Source organism: Ciona robusta, chromosome 1 (genome assembly GCF_009617815.1).
Source record: "Ciona robusta chromosome 1, ASM961781v2".
In the NCBI taxonomy this organism is placed as follows: Eukaryota; Metazoa; Chordata; class Ascidiacea; order Phlebobranchia; family Cionidae; genus Ciona; species Ciona robusta.
This window is the reverse complement of record NC_143235.1, coordinates 5,891,506-5,910,899: the sequence shown is the minus strand read 5'-3', so window position 1 is coordinate 5,910,899 and position 19,394 is coordinate 5,891,506. Positions and strand designations below refer to the sequence as shown.

Sequence of the window (19,394 nt, the reverse complement as noted above, 5' to 3'; positions counted from 1 at the left end):
CCTATTGAGGACATAAGCTTTCAATAAAATGTTAGCTAAAGTAGCACAGATGACATTATTAGGAGTTAAAGATGAATCTACAAAGGGTTACCAGTCCAGCAAAATGAAATCTGTTCCCTTTATTATTGTTGCACGGCATATTTTTCAAGCGCAACTACTAGATGGTGTAACTGTACATTTTACACTCTATGAAAACTGTATAATTGTTAATGTGATGATTAGATTGCAGTTGTGCAACCAAAATCTAAACTCTTGGTTGTTTCTGATATTGCCAGTCTTAACTTCCAGCTCCTAAACTTGGTTTGTAATAATATACCAAAAGAATTAAATTACTAGACGATAAGGCGTGAAACCTATTTTAAGTTCTGAGTAAATAAAGCATATTTATTATGCTAAACTCATGAATGACTAGAGTCACTGCTAGGTAAATGGAACGTATACACAAGGCTTTACACAAAAACTGTACTGAGAGTGATTGCAACATCGTTGCGCAATATACCATGTGGCATTGAATAGTAATAGTGACGATTGTGACATATGGTTTCAATGCTATGTATCCAATGCTAATGCAACGAAATGGACTACTAGGTACAATAATTGTCTATCTTTCCCAAGTCCCTTGAGTGAACCCGTAAGGCTGATACTGTTTATGGTGAGATTTCCGTATTTCGTTACTGTTTCGTTGTGGGTATGAGGGCTTTGAACGAACTCACGCTTATTTACTTTCACATTGTGTGTGGTTTTAGAGTTTTTGTTGAGTGCGATGTTTAGTTTGTCGATTTTATCATACATTTTTATTCGTTTTTCTTATCACTGTTTTACTTCTGTTCACTTCTTTTGTTGTTGTTATTTCAGTCGGTTTCATTTACAAGATACATCTCTTTTTTAGTGGTTATATTGCATAAGTGACAATGTACGTTAACTCGTTTATCAGTCATTGCCCCTTTTATACTTTAGAATGTCTGGTTTTTATATTTACTTTTGTTAAAACGATACGAATTTACACAGTGGTTTTGGTTTAGAGCAGACTACGACAGGCAGGCCCTTTGATTGGCCCGAACTAAACACCTCAAAAACGTAACATTACAATGCTGAACAATGCACATGTTTCTCAATATTATATCTCTGTTGGTACAGACGGATGAAAGAGTTACATTCTAAAATATTATAAATCAGATTTCGTCAATAAATGTCTGTTATAACTGCCAGTGAATTTAGGTGCTCAGTTCTATACAGGAAACCATATATAAAATTATCAAACCAATCATTAAATCGTGTGCGCCCTACTAAAACTTCCCCATATCCTTTCAGGAAGTCATTACTACTAGGTTGGAAACCACCCAACTAAATAAAGATTTGAATAATTTTTTATTGTTTCTTATCATTACTTCGCATTTATGATATATTTATACTATAAGCAAGTAAATCATTACACTAAAGCATACAGCTCAACACCACTTCAAAATCATTTGGAGTATGAATGAATATTGGTAATAAGTTTATATTATCAATGCCAATCAAATAAAATTGATGATACCCTTAGGTTTGAAATAAGCTGGTCAAAAAAAGCAATTGTAGTCTACCTAATATTTCATCTTGTTTTGCATAAAGTTGTAGGAGATCGTCTACATTTTGTTTCAATTCTGTGGTTTCTGCATCAAGTCTGGAACTTTGTTGACTCAGTAGTTTCAATTGATTCTCACAATCTTCTAGTTCAGTTTTTGATTGAATGTATGTCTGTTAAAATAGATTTTAATAGTTTCTGGAAGATTGCTTAAAATAAAATAAAACTCTGTGACTTAGTAAGCGATTACAGTGTTTCTAATATCATATCTTGCTTAGTATTATTCACACAAATTAATACAGACATATTCATGTTTTTGAATAAAAGATTCCCATTTATTTATCCTATTTTTGAAATGGAATATCATATTTTAGGGGGGCAATTTGTATTAAAATAAAAAAGTTTATCTCTACGTATAGGCGAGATAACACTCAAGTATTTTTGGAAAACTGGGATTACGAGTTATCAGTTACGTTTTAGGTTATTACAAAATATGGTATGCAACTGTCTTTGCTACCGGGAGAATTTAAACAAATAAACAATAGTGCTGCTAAACAGGCAATGCTATCCCACCAAAAGCGATACAGGCAATATTAAACAACATAAAGCTTTACCAGGAGTAACATTGCTTTATATTCACGATGTTTTGCTTAGCCAAGCAGCATGTTTGTTAAAAAAATAGTTGGGATTCACACATGAATTCTTGCATCATAATATCGATTGTGTAGCACCTACATAATGCTTTTTCTTTGTTTTAAATTAAGAAATATGCGCTAGGTATTGCCTTTGCATAATTTTAATTTATATTCAGTAGTTTTTTTAATTATAAGTGTGTAAGTATATTACACTATTTAAATTTGGCAGTTAATTTAAAATAAATTTGTCAGTTAATTACATTAATTTAAACTTTTTAGTTTACAATAATTTATAAACGGGTAATTTAAAAGTAATTTATCAGATGAATCGGAAAGTGACATTAGTAAAGATCCTGACTCCTTGGCAATAGGTAATGAGCCTTTCCAGTTTGAATTTGTACTTTTAACAAGTACTGTAAAAGTGAATGAATGAATGAGTGTAAACTTACTTTCTCTGCGCCTGGCTGGGAAACAACGGTCGTTATAACACAGATTTTCGCACAATAATATAATGTATAGTTAACATGTTAAAAACTATAGCAGTAGAGCAAGAAAAAGAATGTTTAGACTTAATTTTCAAAGAAACAGTATTATTTCGTGTTATTTACGTATATCCCTATTTATAAATACACTTAATAATCAAAATTAACAATGATTTTAAACTGTCCCATCTTATCCTGGGTGTTTTCAAATTTGTAAAATGTCACCTGTTGTGCGGATCGCTAAATAACTCCTCGTGTGTTTTATTATATTTTATTAAATTGGTGTCAATTAGTAAAACCGTCATCTATTTTGATTTTGGAACTATTTGGCAATATGTGCTTAAGTGTCCCATCTTCCCCCACCTTACTATATCATGTTGCAATTTTTACTGATAGCATCGCTCCTCACTCTTATATTTACATCAATTAAAATTCACATTATCGCCATTTATCTGCAATTAAAGTTGTTACTAATATTGGTTGCTGGCTTGAAATTATATCGGTAATATAACAATGATATGAACTATATAAGCACATAAACTACAATTGTTTTTAAAATTTTTAATAATTTGTCAAAAGTTTTAGGACGAATCATCGTTACATTTATAATCCACCATGAACGTGCGTAAAACGTTTCATCTGTTTCTAATGATTTAGATACGTCTTTTTAATAAATGTAATATAACTTTAAAATCACTACATAAAGGTTCCATGTGACATGATTTGTGTCCAATGTAGTAAAGTGAGTGTTGGGAAAATGCATATTTTTGATGTTTGCCAGAACAGTTTCGTCATTGTATCTATCCGCGGTGTTCTCGCAGGGTAACCGATGCGGTTAAATAGAGTGCACGTTTACGTCATCAATAATTACTGAACTAAGAAACCAAAGAGTATATTGTCCGCCGGACATAGGAAATTTAATTTTAATATAAATAGGATTGTTTCTGTTAAAAATATACAGACGTTTTTCGACGATCTGGACGGTGACGTTATCACTGGTAAAGGAGCTTTTCCAAAATCCTGTTTAAAAAACATACTAAAATAAATATTTATCTGTAATAAAATTATTTATCTTAAAATATTGATAACACGTTAACGCACAAGCGCGAAGCACGCACAGATGCGAGGCACGTGCACGCACATGCGCGAAGTGCGAATGTTTTTTCTTTGTTTACATGGCGTTTTTTACCGTTTGTTTTGCCACCCCAAAAATATGAACTTTCATTAAAAATTGACGCTTATGTACACTACATATTTCCATTAAATATAAAAAGTTTAATTAAAAGTGTGTTTCCTTTGTTGTGTCTAACGATAATAAAAGTTTGACTTGTGTTAAAAAGCATACTACATACGCCTGATGCGTAATCCATAGTCATTACACATACTTCATAACTTTGTCTAGCTATAGCAATTTTTTAGGTTTGTCACGCTGGTCATGCTTATCATTTATTTGCTAATTAGCTTCTTTTAAAATGGGACAATTTATAGATTAATGTTCAATTAAAAAAAAATGGAAAGCAATTATAATTTTAGAATTTAATATTGTTTTAAAAATACTGCTTTCGTTCTTACTGTTAAAAATAAATGTTAAGTACTTAATAACTTGGTTTTAAAACTAAAGAACTATAATATATTGCATAAAAATATATTAAGATTCGAATTTGTTCAAGAGGTTTAAAAGTAAATGCAAGAATTAGGGAATTGGATAGGTGGAAAAGAGCCTCACAAACAATAACAAGAGTCTAATACACTTATGGTTATTATTTGACAATTTTATTAATCTGGCTTATGTTAGTAATTAAAATCTGCTAAACCCTCAAAGTTTTTCGCATATAGTAAATTGAATTATGTTGTATGTAACCATACCATTGTTTACATACAGAGACCTAGTAAAGTGGGCAAAAATACATAGAACAATAATGCAAACACTGGCTTTGATTCCCGAGGTGGGCCTGCCCCTTCAGGGTCAATCTGCATTTACTTTGGATTTGAATTCAATCCAACTTGAGATGACGCCACACGATTTTCAAATCCGATCTGCTAAAACGTCGTATTTACATGGCGCGTTTTAATAGGATTGAAAGTTGACAAGTGGAAATTTATGGCAGGGTTGTTTGAAAATGTTTTTAGTAAGTTTGATTACACGGTTTTGATATTAGCAAGAACAGCTTATCTCATAGCTTTTTAGGACCTTCGGAACTTAACTGTGTGGGGCGCCATTATGAAAATTTGTTCACTTGTTAAGTTAACAAGCTCGCTAAAACGATAGCAAGCAAGGAAACTCGCTTGAGACGACTCGCAAAAACCTCGTGCAATGCCGGGTTTAAGTGAGAGAATAAGGCAGCAAAGTCGTAAAAAAGGGCCCCAAGGTGGACAGCAGTTGAAATGGATGCTTTAGTTGAGGTGCACATCTTTACTTGGTGCAATGAAGGGAATATGGGTACCATCGATGGCACCTACCAAACCTGGAAACTGTGCGATAAAATTTCTGTCTGAAATTCGTATAAACTGATGACAGTTTGTTGGGAAACAATGGATTTTTAAAAAATTCCAGAAGCTAAAACTTTCAGTGATATTAAAATTTGCTCTTCAACTGAAATGCATCTTTTACTGCTGCTTTACGGTTTCAAATCTTCGTGCAAGAGATTCCTGTATCACCGCCTTTGGCATACGTTTTTCCGAAAATAATTGTACATCTGTCATTTCTGTCCTTTTCCCTGTGACATTTAAACGCTTACTCGAAGTTTTCAATGCAAATAAGGCGTACATAACTTAGTTATGTGTATTACTTTTGCGTCAAATACAAAATTTAGCTATGAACTAGGTCTGAGTTCCGCGTTAGATAGCAAGTGATTTTCCAAGTTTGAGTTAGCGAGATAGTGCTTCGTAATACAAAAAGGCGGTTTAACGAATAAGTACCTCACTACTGAGCACACTAAACTTCGCGAGATGTGTTCATAATGCCGCCCCAGATTAGTATCACCACACACTATGTTTTTCCCTAAAGTGGATTACTACAATAGTGAGCCTCCCATTGTGTTGCTCTTTAGTATGCTTTTAACGATATTAAATTGTCTCTCTGCTTTCATTTGGGAGTGGGAACTGGGATAAGTGATAAATCGACCACAGTGTTATTTAATGGGAAGTCGTTAACCATCTTAAACTCCTGGTGAGCCTGTATTGTAGAAGTTGTAGCAGGTTTATTTCTAGACACAGAGAAGTATATATAAGTTGCAGAACCTCACAGGGAAGTATTGTTTGCAGAATTCTATTTTACTAACGATTTTGTTTTATCATTAGTAAGAAAGTAGCCTATGTAAGAGAAGACCTTGCATTTAACAGATTTAATTTAAGGAAAAACATAATTAAAGAAAACTGACGGAAGACAAGGCGAAATCAACAATACTGCAAAGTTTTTTTATAATACAGGAAACAAGTATTGGTACAGTGGAAGAATCCTTAAGCGCAGTATCATAATATACTAAAATGTGTCAAAATCTAGAGCAGAAACTGCTAAGTGGCCATTTTTTGGAAAGCTAAATGCATTGCTGTCTTGTCGTCCAAGAACAAAAGTAAGGCATTTATTTGCACCGAATGAAATGTTTACTTTGTTTCACTGCTATTGCATTAATGTGAGGTTTATTTTTGTTAATTTAACATATATATTGATCTATAGCCAGTGGAAGGAAAATCCATCATGGTCGATACAATGGTACAGGAGTATGGTGAGTATCTGTTGGTGTTTTTTTGTGTAGGTTAATGTAATATGTGCTGCAATTAAAAAAGGCCTGGTTACTGAACGAAAAGAACTTGGAACACCAGAGCTTGATTGTAAGAGTGGTGAGTTACATATTACTTGTAAACAGGTTGAACAGTTTTTTTTTAATGTTTAGAGGGGAAAAAGGAGGGAATTCATGACTCATACAAAAAAAGAATGTGCCAAGGATCTGAAATTAAGAAATAATGGTACAGAGTATGAACAATGCAAGTCGAGCCATAAATGTACTGGTTCCTAATCAGGAGCCCCCAATTGTTTTGCAAATGTCTCCAGATGCAGCTGGCAGTAGTACTACTAAATAACTTTCATTGATTTTTATTTCATTTACTTCTTGTGCCTCAATGTTTTATATTATTCATTTCTTACCTTTCATACTGTTCATTAACTTACAAAACATATTATTGTTAGCTGTAATAGTATCAAAATACAAAATAGGTAATAATAATGAACAGAACACTTGGGTTGCAAACCAAAAGAAGGTAACAGTTAACTATTTTACAAATCGCATAGACTGTTAAAAAGGCTAAGTGGTTTGCAAATCTACAATGGCTTGTCTAACACGGCTACCAGCAGAATGTGGGTCGTTAGGTAATTGTGGAAGTGAGTATGGCTGAGGATAATAGATGAAAGAAAAATCTAAAACATTTTGGTAAAAGGCAGTATTTTTTGTTCCATATTTTCTTACTTAGTATACGCCACCAAATGCATTTTACACACAAATACGAATACTGCTGTGATGGCAGTAGTGGGTATGCCGGGTTACCCAAAATAATAAGGGAATTTCAACTTCGTTTAACAAAATAGGTGTCGTAATAACAAAATATATATCATGATAGGTTATATTTTAATTGGGGTACAACTTTTACTCGCCTCGGCCAACTGTTTAAATAGCTAAACAACCCGGACTATTTAAAAACTGCTCCATCATGGACACTTCTCGACATAACAACATCAATGTTACAAAACCTAAAATAAATGTTTGTCAGTTAAAAATTTTTGCAAGTATTGTTGTAAAGTTTCCCCACTTAAGGTTGCAAAACCATAGATTTCCATCCTTTCTTGTTAGTATAGCCTTTCTTCCCACCAATTGGTGCTGTTATAGGAATATGGGTGTCATTGATGCAACCAATAACTGTTAAAAATAAGGCAACATAATTTACTAAAATTATATACACAGACTATCTAATTTAACACGTTTTAAACAGGCTACCTGAGGAAAAGAATGATATTTATCTATTTTTTTGGCAATATCCAACATTTCTTCTCTCAGGCATGGTAATAAACATTTGTTAATTGCCAAGCAAAATCTAAAATATAACGCAATTTAAATACTGGTACTGGTAGTCTACAGATATATACAGTTTAATTGTAATAAAAATAGAAAATAATATAAAATTCGCAGAAAGTATCAAATTAGAATAACTTACCGCTTAAGACAATTGCCCACAGAAGACTTGCTTATAGAGATCCTTTACTTACCTTTTTGGTCAATTCCGAACAAAACAACGCTTTAAAAAATCTATTTCTGCGATTTCCACTGCCATACCGGTAGAATGTACTCCAATTTCATTGCACATTAGCATTTACCAATTACATATCTCTCCTGAAAATCTTTGCGACTGCTTAAACTTAAACTATTAAAATACCGCGAATAGAGTGTATTCTCGCTTGTTCAATTTAACTCGTTTCCTAAATCCGACCCGTAAACCACTAGTCTGAGCGGATTGCGGATCGGTTGGCTTCAATCCGATTCGCCTTTTTCTCATCGCTGAAAACGAGAGTAGTGGATTAATGAGTCGGATTTGAATCTGACTTAAACCGTCATGTAAATAGGGTAATTGATGGAAGTTACCGCTGTTCCACCTGTTGCTGGGCACAAGAGAGGATGTATAGCATCGGTTCATGCTAACGCATGGAGCCCATGTTTTTTAATAAAAGCGGATGGAAAGATTTTAGAAAAGGAATAAGCAGCATTGAGAAGCACATTTAAGCGAAGTACCGCAACGAAGCTGAGAACGCAATGAATGTAGGTTTAACATTACTAGAAATTGCAAAACGTATTGTGGCGCTCAGGCAAAGTTAAATGGCTTTAAAGCCAAATTTTGTCATGATGCTTGTAAGACAGATTTAGTAGCAAAACGATCAATGTCATCTTTAAACTACATGGTTAGTTTTTGGTATGGATTCACCCAAAAACCTAAACAAGAACATAATTGCTGCTTCTTCCAATTTGGTAGCCCCATAAATACCACCATATGTCCAACAATTGGATTTGGGAATTAAGTAGCTTGAATAATAAAAATATAGCTGCGTATTTCTTTGAAACAGATGTAGATGTAGGACAGTTATAAATTGATTTGCCCGTTTTACCGCGAATAGCTGGAAAAAAATCGGTAGTTTCCAAAGAGGAAACACAGAAATATTTTACCAATATTCCTAAAAATATTTTACAATCTGAAGCAGGGGCTATTTTGGATAGGTACACATTTAGCACCTTTTCTACAGCTGTGTCCCAAGTTTTGCTGTTACCTTCTTATCGCGCCAATACCGATTAGCATAGGGTATTTTTCATTTTAGGCTTCGCAAGCTTTTGTAGCTTTGAAAATGTATTGTAAGGGTACTACAGTGGAATTTTTAGTCATATTATCTAAAATAAATACAATGACATATAGGTATGTATTTTCTTCGATTCTAGTTAAATTAGCATATATTAGTTTAATTAGTGATATATATTCACAAACTAATCAAATCTGTTTAAAAATTAAAGATATTTTAAATTTATGATTATTTTACCTCTCTACTTTTTATGAGAACTTGCACTAAAGTTGAATATTGAGAAGTATTTCCTAAGACTACTATCGTTTGTATGAAATTTAATGTCAGATTTACCAGGAGTAAAACCTATGGGATATTCTTAAGGGAAAACTGTAATTGACGTGTAGTTATTTATTTACCCAAAAATGTATTAAATTGATTTATCTTTCAGTTCTCTCTTTCTGTTACGTCATTGCCTCTTTTCTTTTATAATCTCTTTCTCATTATGTGGCAATTTCAGTTTAGTTTTACTTCAGAAATTTAAATGGATCTCGTGCTGAACTTCTGTAGTGAACAGAATTAGTTAATAGCCAAATATTTTCAGGTATATAATATATCTTTTTGCAATAATTGTCTATTCTTATATTTACGTGCTTATTTACTATTGTTCTTTTATTTTAGTTTTTGTACCGTAATCTGCAATCCATAAAACAATTCGAAAGATTTGCGCATTTGACTAATAGTACCAATAATAAAATAAAAAGAGTCAGAGTCCAGGAGACCTGTCCCCAACAAGAACATAACTTTCTTTCCAACAAAATTGGGTGGATCAATTTGAGTGCATTGCAAACTATGTCTTCTGTTTCAAAGTTAATCAATCTCTTTTGTTAAGCAATTAGTGTTTTCCAGAGCCTTACTGATGAATACAACAGACCACAACTTTTTTATTCACTGAAATGATTATGGTAGAAGTACAAAATATACATATAAAAAAAGATAGTTTGATATTGATTAAGATAAAAATGCTTTTTAAAAATACTTTTGTCTATTCTTCTATTCTTTCAAAGATAAAAAATATTAAAGCCGGAAATTTACAGGCTACAGACTTAATCATGCGAGGTTGAGCTGTTCTTTAGTGTAGTAAAGAAAAGTTCAAACGAACCTGAGTTCAAGACAGAGCCAGCAAAGGCTTTAAAACCTCTTGCCATATTGAACATTCGCAGTAACACAACAAAATGTCCTCAAACCCCTTCTTATATAGTTAGTTGATATGGCCTCTCCCTACAATTCGTTCATAATGCAATAATAACTAACCTCTTCTTGCTCTGAAAGTTTTCTGTCATATTGTTCCTGATTGCTGAAAAACTTGACCATCGACTTTAGTTTTTTAATGTCGTCTACTTCAGCATGTTCTTCTTTACTAAAAAATTGATCACTTTTGGTAAAATTTAACACAGTAGTCACAGATTAGAAAACTCTCATAAGTCGCTTGTAATCACTGCTGCGCATTTAACCTTAGTAAATTAGGGCAAAAAACCTAAGAATTTTTTTGTTGTTGTTATGTTAGGCGTTTGTTGATGCAAAAAACAAAATTTTTCAGTTCTTGTTGTGACAATTAGAGACCAACCCATATCAATTATTTCCACCTTTACCGAAACCGACCATTTTAGCTTTTACGGATATCAATATTTTACGGATATTTGATACCAATATTTTATCGATAAAGGTCAAACTTTGACGCATAAATAAGACGCAAGTGAAGTCTAAGGTACGACCTACATAGGTACCTAAAAAATGAAACTTTAATTTCGACCTACAGGTACCTATGTAGGTATTTTAGCAAAAAAATTGAAAATTAGATATTTATATGATTCAAGTTTTGATCATACTTTTTAATATTTCACACCCAAGCCCCCATTTTTTTGAAAAAAAAATTTTTCATTTATTAGCTATTACGTAGCGCTATAACATATTCAAAGCTGGTTCGTGCGAAAATTCTATAAATATGTTTTTATGACGAATATCAATATACTAACTACGATGAACGTGAAGGTTATACTACGACCCAGGTTAAGGTTAAAATACAACTTACGTTAAAGTCAAACTACAACGATTGTGAACGGTAAACTACCATGCCAGTAAGAACTAAAGTACGACGCATGTGAACGTTAAACAATTTATTGCAGACTAGGGATGTGCCAATTTACAAAGATTCGTGTGTGACGCCAACAACAAAGTGTGACTTCAGCAAATTCTCGGTCTCTTGTGTCACATATGCTGTTGAGCTACTAAGAGTTGGCACTTTTATCCACTTATTGCAGAGCGCTAATTTGTTCATAAAAGTAAACTCATTCATACTTATATATTGTTTAATGGAACCGATGTAAGAGTATTTTGAAAACAATTACACATTACCAAATAATTAGTTACAAGTTCACTAAGAACTAATTAATAATAATTGTGCCTGTAGTTTGATTTTATTAGCTATATCAGATTTTTGGGTTTTATTTGGTCAAGTTTTTAGACGCATTAAAATCTCGGTTTTCAGTAACTGTAATTTACAAAATATCAGTATATGTTTGAATAAATCTATATCGGTCGGCTCTACTCAACGTGTTACAATAATTAAAACGCACGATAAAAGGGAGACAATTATAACATCGTTAAAGCGTAGTTAAAAGAAGGTAGACTTCCAGTTTCTTTCTCACACCCCATTTTTTCCACCGTTAAAACAATAACCTTGCATCGTCTTCTACACATATATACCGCACACTTGCTTGCGTCACACACGTGTTACCTCACAGACGGCATTATTCGCCGGTGAATCCCATGTGCTGTAGTGCAATCACGAAAGCAACCTGTTGTGTTGACGAGTTGAGCATCAATATAAATTATAGATTTTATCACGTGCGTAACAAATATTCGCACGCAATATTCGAGTTCGCGCGATACTGGGCAAGAGACATTGGCAATTATAACGAAACATAACTAGCTATGTCGAAATACATTTACAGTAGTAATATGTGACCAATATAAAGCAGTACAAAATGTGTATGTTCTGGGATTACTTGTTACAGAATATTGAACACGGTCATTCTTTAGGCACCACTAAATTCCATGTAATTTCAAAATTCTTTGCCAGTAGATAAAAAAATGTGGGTTAAACAGCGGTTAGTGATCACCGATTAGTTTTACAGTTAAAATAGCTTTTATTAATATTTTTGTAATGTTGTGGGTTTAGCACTTAATTGATTGACCCCCGAACTAGTTTTATTGTTTACGTAATACAGTCAACGTTTAATTGAACCACATCGGGACCAAGCCAAACTGGTCCGATTAAGCGGGTGGTCCGATTAAACGTGGGTCGATTAAACGGGGTTGACTGTATTTGTATATTGTCTGTTAGTTTAGTTTTGCATGTGTTTCTTTCCACTATTTGTGTTCTTTTGTGTTTTTCTTATCATTGGTATTCATGCACGACTTGTTTTCCGCACTTGTTTTAACGTTTTTGTGTTCCTTAGTTGCCAGTATGGCCGTTAAGTCCAATGCACACTGCCGTAACAAAAGGTAAATGGACCTTTTACTCTTAATTTCAAATTGCAATATAATAAAATTGATTTAAATAACTGGCAAAGTGTTTGGGTTGATGAGATGTTAAAGAAAGAGACACTTAATCAGAATTCATACTTGTTGATGAATTGCTGAGCGGAAGTGATAAGGAAAAATTCTGGCAGTATGCCGGAATGACTCCAGACCAGTTGCAACAATTAACTCCAGTGATCCAAAAACAACACACAAACTTCTGAAAGCCCCTTAGACCAAAGCAGAGAATAATCTTAACCCTAAGGTATAATTTAATGTGTTGACTTTAATGTAATTAATTGCAATCAGCAATTATACTTTTAAAATTTTGGGCAACTGGATCTCCACAAAAACAACTTTCTTATTCATTTCGAGTGGGACATACAACTGTTGGATTGATTTTAAAGGAAACATGTTCTGCTATTTGGAATGTGCTTGGACCAAAGTATGTCAAACCACCAATTTCAGAAGATTGGATAAAGACTGCTGAGGACTTTGAACAAATATGGAACTTTCCCAACTGTCTCGGTGGTTTTGGTGGCAAACACATTAGAATAAAGAGCCCACCAAACAGTGGTTCCGAGTTCTACAATTATAAAGGATATTTTTCAATAATCCTTTTGGCATTATGTGATGCTCATTACAGAATTATACGGGCCGATATTGGCCATTCTGGACGTCACAGCGATGGGGGTGTATTTCTAAACTCAGAAATGAGGAAAAGATTTGACAAGAGTATGCTTGGTGTTCCTTTTCCGACCAAGTTAAAAAATTCTTCTTTTATTTGTCCATATGTTGTTGTTGGGGATGATGCTTGTCCTCTTAAGAAGTACCTCATGAAACCATATTCAGGGAAGTTCTTGCCCACAACAAAAAAACATGTTTAACTATAGATTGAGTCGGCCACGCAGGGTCGTTGAAAATGCTTCTGGAATTTTAGCTGTTCATTGGCAAATTTATTATAACATTGCAGCCCTAATCTTGCAGAAAACGTTGTACAAGCAAGTGTAGTTTTGCATAACTTTCTGCCAAGTTCAGCAGTTGCAAACCACAACTAGAAGATGTAGGTCTAAATTCTGGTGAAAGTGAGGAAGGTTCTTGGAGGCAAACCGTTTCAAATTCTATAAATTTTCATAGAATTAGGGATATTGGCTCCAATTATTATGGCAATGATGCAAGATTCATTAGGGATCAATTATGTAAATATTTAAATACATCTGGTGCTGTGCCATGGCAATGGAGAATTGGTTAACATAATTGAAGTGTCTTTAATCATTAATTAAAATCTTTGGATGCTTTCAGGTGTTCTTTTCTTTCTATAATTGAACTTTGTTTTCAGACTGTACAGTAATTAGAAAATATGGATGATGAAAATTTGAATAGAAAATTAATTAATATAATTTCACGCTTGCCGTTACTGTACAACCAATATCAGAACAAACACAAAACTGAAAGTGCATGGAAAGAAGTTGCTGAATAAATGAATTGCACAGGTATAAAGGTTTTGTTTAAAGCAGTCTTTCCATGTATAAATTGTCTTCATAATTAATTGCAGTTCAGAACATAAGAAAAGTACAGAAGTACCAAGTGGATCAGCTTCTCAAGCACCGGAAACATGGTCCTATTTTAAGCAACTACACTTTTTAGACAGCTGCATAAAACACAGAAGGTATTTTCAGAATTTCTGTCATTTGGCTGTCAATTGAATTTGCAACTCCATTTGCAGAACCAAAGATAATTTTTTAATTAATGAAGAAGCTCACAGCTTAGCAACAAACATTACTCAATGTGAAAGCCCTGCTGTTGAACTGGAGGGTGATATGACTTTTTTACTGGACTCAGAGCCAGCAAATAGCCCACAAACAGTTATGTCCACTGAAACAGAGCCTTCTAAGTAACGACAAAAAAATCAACTGATAGTAGTTTTAAAATTCAGGTTAGTAAATGAGACCTTATTTATAACTTTGTTAATAACAAACCTTCTTTGTATCATAAAGTCAAATGCTCAATGTACTTCAAAAGTCAAGCAATAGATTGGAAAATTTAAGTACCCCATCTGCAACTGAAAAATTTGACCACTTTGCAGCATTCGTGGCATCAGAGTTGAGGAGCAAACCACCAAATATTGTTGCAGTTACTGCAAATTACAAATATACTCTATTCTGATATTACACCAGTTACAACTGAGTCGTTGTAACTGTTAACATTCTATGCACTTTAATTGTTCACTTCTTCATTACCCCTTAGTGCTTTTTCAGCGCCAGTATGCTGATATACTTTAGCACTGTTATTCAATTTTTCAATTGCTAACTTTTATAGTTCATTATTTTTCAGTGTTGGTATCTATCTTATACTTCTACCTTAGTTTTTTTGTATGGTTACTTTTATTTTATACATACACATGTTTTAGTCGTAGTACTTTTGTTTTATATGTACACAGTTTTCGGTTTCATTACTTTAATTTTATACCTTCACATTTTCTTCAGTTCTGTGTTTTTACACAAAAATAAAACGTAAAACTAAATGTTCTGTTGTGTCCACCCGGCTTTACTGTATTTGCTGCTTAATTATAACATTGATTTAATGTTTAAGTAATAGCACAACTAAACAATCTTACCTTTTTGTTTTGAGCTCTTTATATCTTTGTTTAAGAGCAATTATTTCTGCTTGTATTTCATGTAGTTGTCGATTTTTATCTTCATGTATAGCTATTATGTTGTTTCTCTCATGGGCATTAATTACCACACCTATTGCTTCAAAATCATACACCATTTCTTCAGTAATAAGCTGCAATTAAAAATAAAGTTAAGAGAAAAAATTATCAGAAAAATTAAGTTCTTGTTCTTTAACTTTAGAACTGCAACTGATGAACATCTAAATAAACCATCTATATATATTTACATAACTAAGGTCTAAAGCAGTGTTTCCCAAACTGTGGTACCGAAGGTTTTAAGCACCTGCAGGCTAAATAATCAAAGGGACAATCGCTATTACGACGCAAATAATTAACGCGTGAACTGCTATTATTTGGTAATGAATTGGCAGTTCAACAAATCGCAATTATGATGCAATAAATTCAGGTGTAAAACTCCATTATTTTGTATTAAACATGCTGCTTGGCTAAGAAAACATTGTAAATATACAGCAGTGCTACTTCTTTTACAATATTTACAGTGTTTAATACAGCCTGTAACTCTGTTTAATCGTCCACGTGCGTTACAGCTTAAGGTCCACGTGTGTCGTATGTTTGGCCTTTACGTGCGACCTAGTTTTGTACAAAAGCAACATATTTGGAGTTACCTATTAAGAACATGCAGACTAAGTGATGACCAACCATTTTTCTCTAGATTAACTAGCAGTATCTTGAATACAGGTATTAATTTTGATTAATACTGATCATTTCACATGTTTCGCTATAGTATCAAATATCGGTAAAATATCGTTATCGGTAAAAGCTAAAAATATCGGTATCGGTGGAAAAAATTGATATCGATCGGTTTCTACAAATCACATCTATTTTACACACAACTTTGAGTAAGCCAGTGCCAAGTTTGTGTTGCGAATTCCCGTCGAAAAAATATGTATGCGAGCGGTTTCTTATTTCACTGTTTAAAATTAGTTGTTTATGATCATGAGCCTTTAGTAGTTTATTATGTAGGTGGTACGAGAACGCTGCATGAACCAAAAAGTGGTACGCGAGTACTAGTAGATAAAGTTTGGGAACCACTTGTCTGAAAGTAATCCTAACATGTAATAAACAAAACAGGAAACTTGACATTACTGGTGCAACCAATATCGCCGGTATATAAAACACACTTTATAATGCTTTTAGGTATCTACATACCATTTGTTTCTTGGTAGAATCAGTTGAAGTTATATTCTTATAGTTCGTTGGTGGAGGTATAGGTGGAATCTCATGATCTACTGTCAGAGATAAAGGTTGAAAAGCATTTAGCTCTTGAGTCAAAACTTTAGTATGTGGTGCAACTATCTGCTGTCTGATGGATTGATGTGCTGTAATGGTATGTGCCAACTGCACACTAGACTGTTGGCTAGAACCACACCCCATTTAACTTGATAGAATTCAATTAACTAATACGCTGTGCTGGGTGATGTAAAATCAAAATCATAAAACTTTGACAACAAGATGTTTCTCATGTCCAACTGCCAACTACTGTATACTTTTTGCGAAAAAGTCATGCGGTTGGTGCCATGACTAGTTAGCGCGTCTGCCCCCACTTAAAGGCAGGATTGCAAAAATACCCCTTTTTCAGTGATAATGTCACCGTCCGGATCGTCGAAAAACGTCCGGATTTTTTTAGTAGAAATAAATCCTATTTATATTAAAATCAACTTTCTTACGTTCGGCCGACAATATACTCTTTGGTTTCTTTGTTCCGTAATTATTGACGACATAAACGTGCGCACTATTTTAACCGCATCGGTTACATTGCGAGAACACGGCGAATAGCTAAAATGACGAAACGGTTTGTGCAAACATTAAAAAAAATGCATTTTCCCAACACCTACTATACTAATTTTGTCACAAATCATGTCACATGGAACCATTATGTGGTGAATTTAAAATAATATTACATTTATTAAAACGACGTATCTAAATCGGTAGAAACAAATAAAAAGTTTTACGCACGTTAATCGTGGATTAAAAATGTAACGATGATTACGTCATAATACCTTTGATAAACTATTAAAATTTTAGAAAACAATTGTGGTTTATTTGCTTCTGTATTTCATATAATTGTTTTATTCCCGATATAATTTTAAGCAAGCAACCAAGAATAGTTTAAACTTTAATAAATGCAGGTAAATTGCATTTATGTGAATTTTAATTGGTGCAAATATAAGAGCGAGGAGCGACGCTATAAGTAAATTGGAACCAACGCAAATTGTAATATGATATTACAAAGTATCTTCCCCGCCGAGCTTGGACAGAAGCCAAAAAACATCGTTCGTTGGCACCGCACGAGAACCAGAGTTTCATTACGTCACTTGTCACGAGAATAAATTCACAACGATTGCTTCGTTTGTTAGGTGTAGAATGTATGCTACCGCATGCGTCTTTCTTTATTTCCTACGCCGGCGCAGAGCATAAAAATGTGACGCTCATACACGATGTTTCGATCTCGTGGTTCGTTGGGCATTAGGCATTCCTTCCGATTGTTACGTAATGAAACGTCATAGTTAATACTAATAGTTATGTTGCAATAAGACATGTGACGTAACAATTAAGCGCAAAATGTCAAATTGCAGCACGGCAATGTTTGTTACTCGAGCGACTTCATTAGCTGATTATTACGAACACGCGACGAACATAAAACATTAGATCGCAGCTTTAACAACGGTTTCTATCGCACAGGCGCCCGCACTAGACTGTGGTGTCGTGGTGATAGTCAGTAATACGCTTTATAACAAGATTTGGTAGCTTGGGTGACAGACGCACGTAAAACATATTACGTCCGGATTTTCAATAAAATTAAACGATCACCGTCCGGATTTACAACTTTTACAATCCTGCTTAAAGGTATTGGGCTTAATACTCTTTGCTGCTATTATTGCGGGCACATGTGTCCTTGGACAACCCAACAACGGGTTCCTAATAAAACTACAGGTTGCAAACAGTTCCGCGCAGTTGCAAACGGTTGGAGATATTTTGGTTATTTTTAACAGCAACGCTACGCGTCCAATAAATGTCAAATGATCATAGGAGTTTAACAAACCAAATTTTGGTCCGTTACCTCGACTGGTTTTTAAGTTATCAAAATAACCAAAATATCTGCAACCATTTGCAACCGCGTAATGGTTTTTTGACCATAACTTAAAAAACCATCCGAGGTATCGGACCAAAATTTGGTTTGTTACACTCGTATGGTCATTTTACATTTTTTGGACGTCGCCGCGTAGCGTTTCTGGTTGAAATAACCAAAATATCTGCAACCGCATGCAACCTGTAGTTTTATTAGGTACTTCTAACGACCACTGATCCAACCAGTGGTCACTAATCATTGTCCCGCGCCAAAGCACAATAGGTTAGTACGCCTGCCTGTGACCCAGAGCACAGGAGGTAACGGATTTAAGGCTCTTCCCTGCTAACCCTACCACTGTGGTCAAATATGTCCTTGGGCAAGACACTTAACGACAATTGCTCCAATCCAGTAGTCAAAGATATCAACTCAAAAAAATAATCGCTTACAAAGTAACATATTCGGTAACGGGTAAGCTGTCTTGCATTTTGCACTGTTTCTTTCTGATAGAATGCAACAAAAATGAAATCTAAGTCGCGAAGGCTTAATATAAAGACGAAATTGATCTCTGTTTCGATATAGGTTAGAGGCTGGTGCCAAGTGTTAGAGGTTGGTGGTAAACCAAGGTGATCCTAGAATAGAGATATTATAGCGGCCATTTTCGATACCTTTTACTGGTGCCACCAACCTAAAATTTGGACACTGTACTAACTAGACCCCAGCGGTACCGATTCTAAAATAAAAAAAATTTAATTATGAATATTAATATTCGTCATAAAAACATATTTATAGAATTTTCGCACGAACCAGCTTAGAATATGTTATAGCGCTACGTAATAGCTACAAAATGAAGGTATACTTCAACTTTCTTACATTCGGCCGACAATATACTCTTTGGTTTCTTTGTTCCGTAATTATTGACGACATAAACGCGCGCTCTATTTTAATCGCATCGGTTACATTGCGAGAACACGGCGAATAGCTAAAATGACGAAACGGTTCGTGCAAACATTAAAAAAATGCATTTTCCTAACACCTACTATACTAATTTTGTCA

General features: G+C 34.0%; 1 protein-coding gene and 1 long non-coding RNA gene across 7 annotated transcripts in view; one reads left to right on the top strand and one right to left on the bottom strand.

Annotated features, from left to right (window-relative positions):
• Positions 1–19,081, bottom strand: part of LOC149741809 (uncharacterized) — a 37,584-nt gene extending 18,503 nt beyond the window's left edge. For 4 of the 6 annotated variants that reach the window (XM_089876874.1, XM_089876885.1, XM_089876881.1 and 1 more), the window contains exons 1-5: positions 16,421–19,081; positions 15,194–15,363; positions 10,309–10,414; positions 3,645–3,701; positions 1,584–1,737 (exon numbers count right to left, since the gene is read on the bottom strand). In XM_089876874.1, coding sequence (XP_089733000.1) covers positions 1,584–1,737; positions 3,645–3,701; positions 10,309–10,414; positions 15,194–15,363; positions 16,421–16,645 — 712 coding nt within the window. In that variant the 5' untranslated portion in view covers positions 16,646–19,081. Of the gene's footprint in view, positions 1–1,583; positions 1,738–3,644; positions 3,702–10,308; positions 10,415–14,555; positions 14,714–15,193; positions 15,364–16,420 lie in introns of those variants that run through there. The other 2 variants (XM_089876907.1, XM_089876900.1) reach the window with 2 other exon arrangements.
• On the top strand, positions 13,465–14,567 carry LOC149741810 (uncharacterized). Its single transcript, XR_016384948.1, has 3 exons — positions 13,465–14,069; positions 14,132–14,245; positions 14,303–14,567. It is a non-coding gene; the product is annotated as an uncharacterized LOC149741810 (long non-coding RNA).
• Positions 19,082–19,394: the final 313 nt, after the last annotated feature.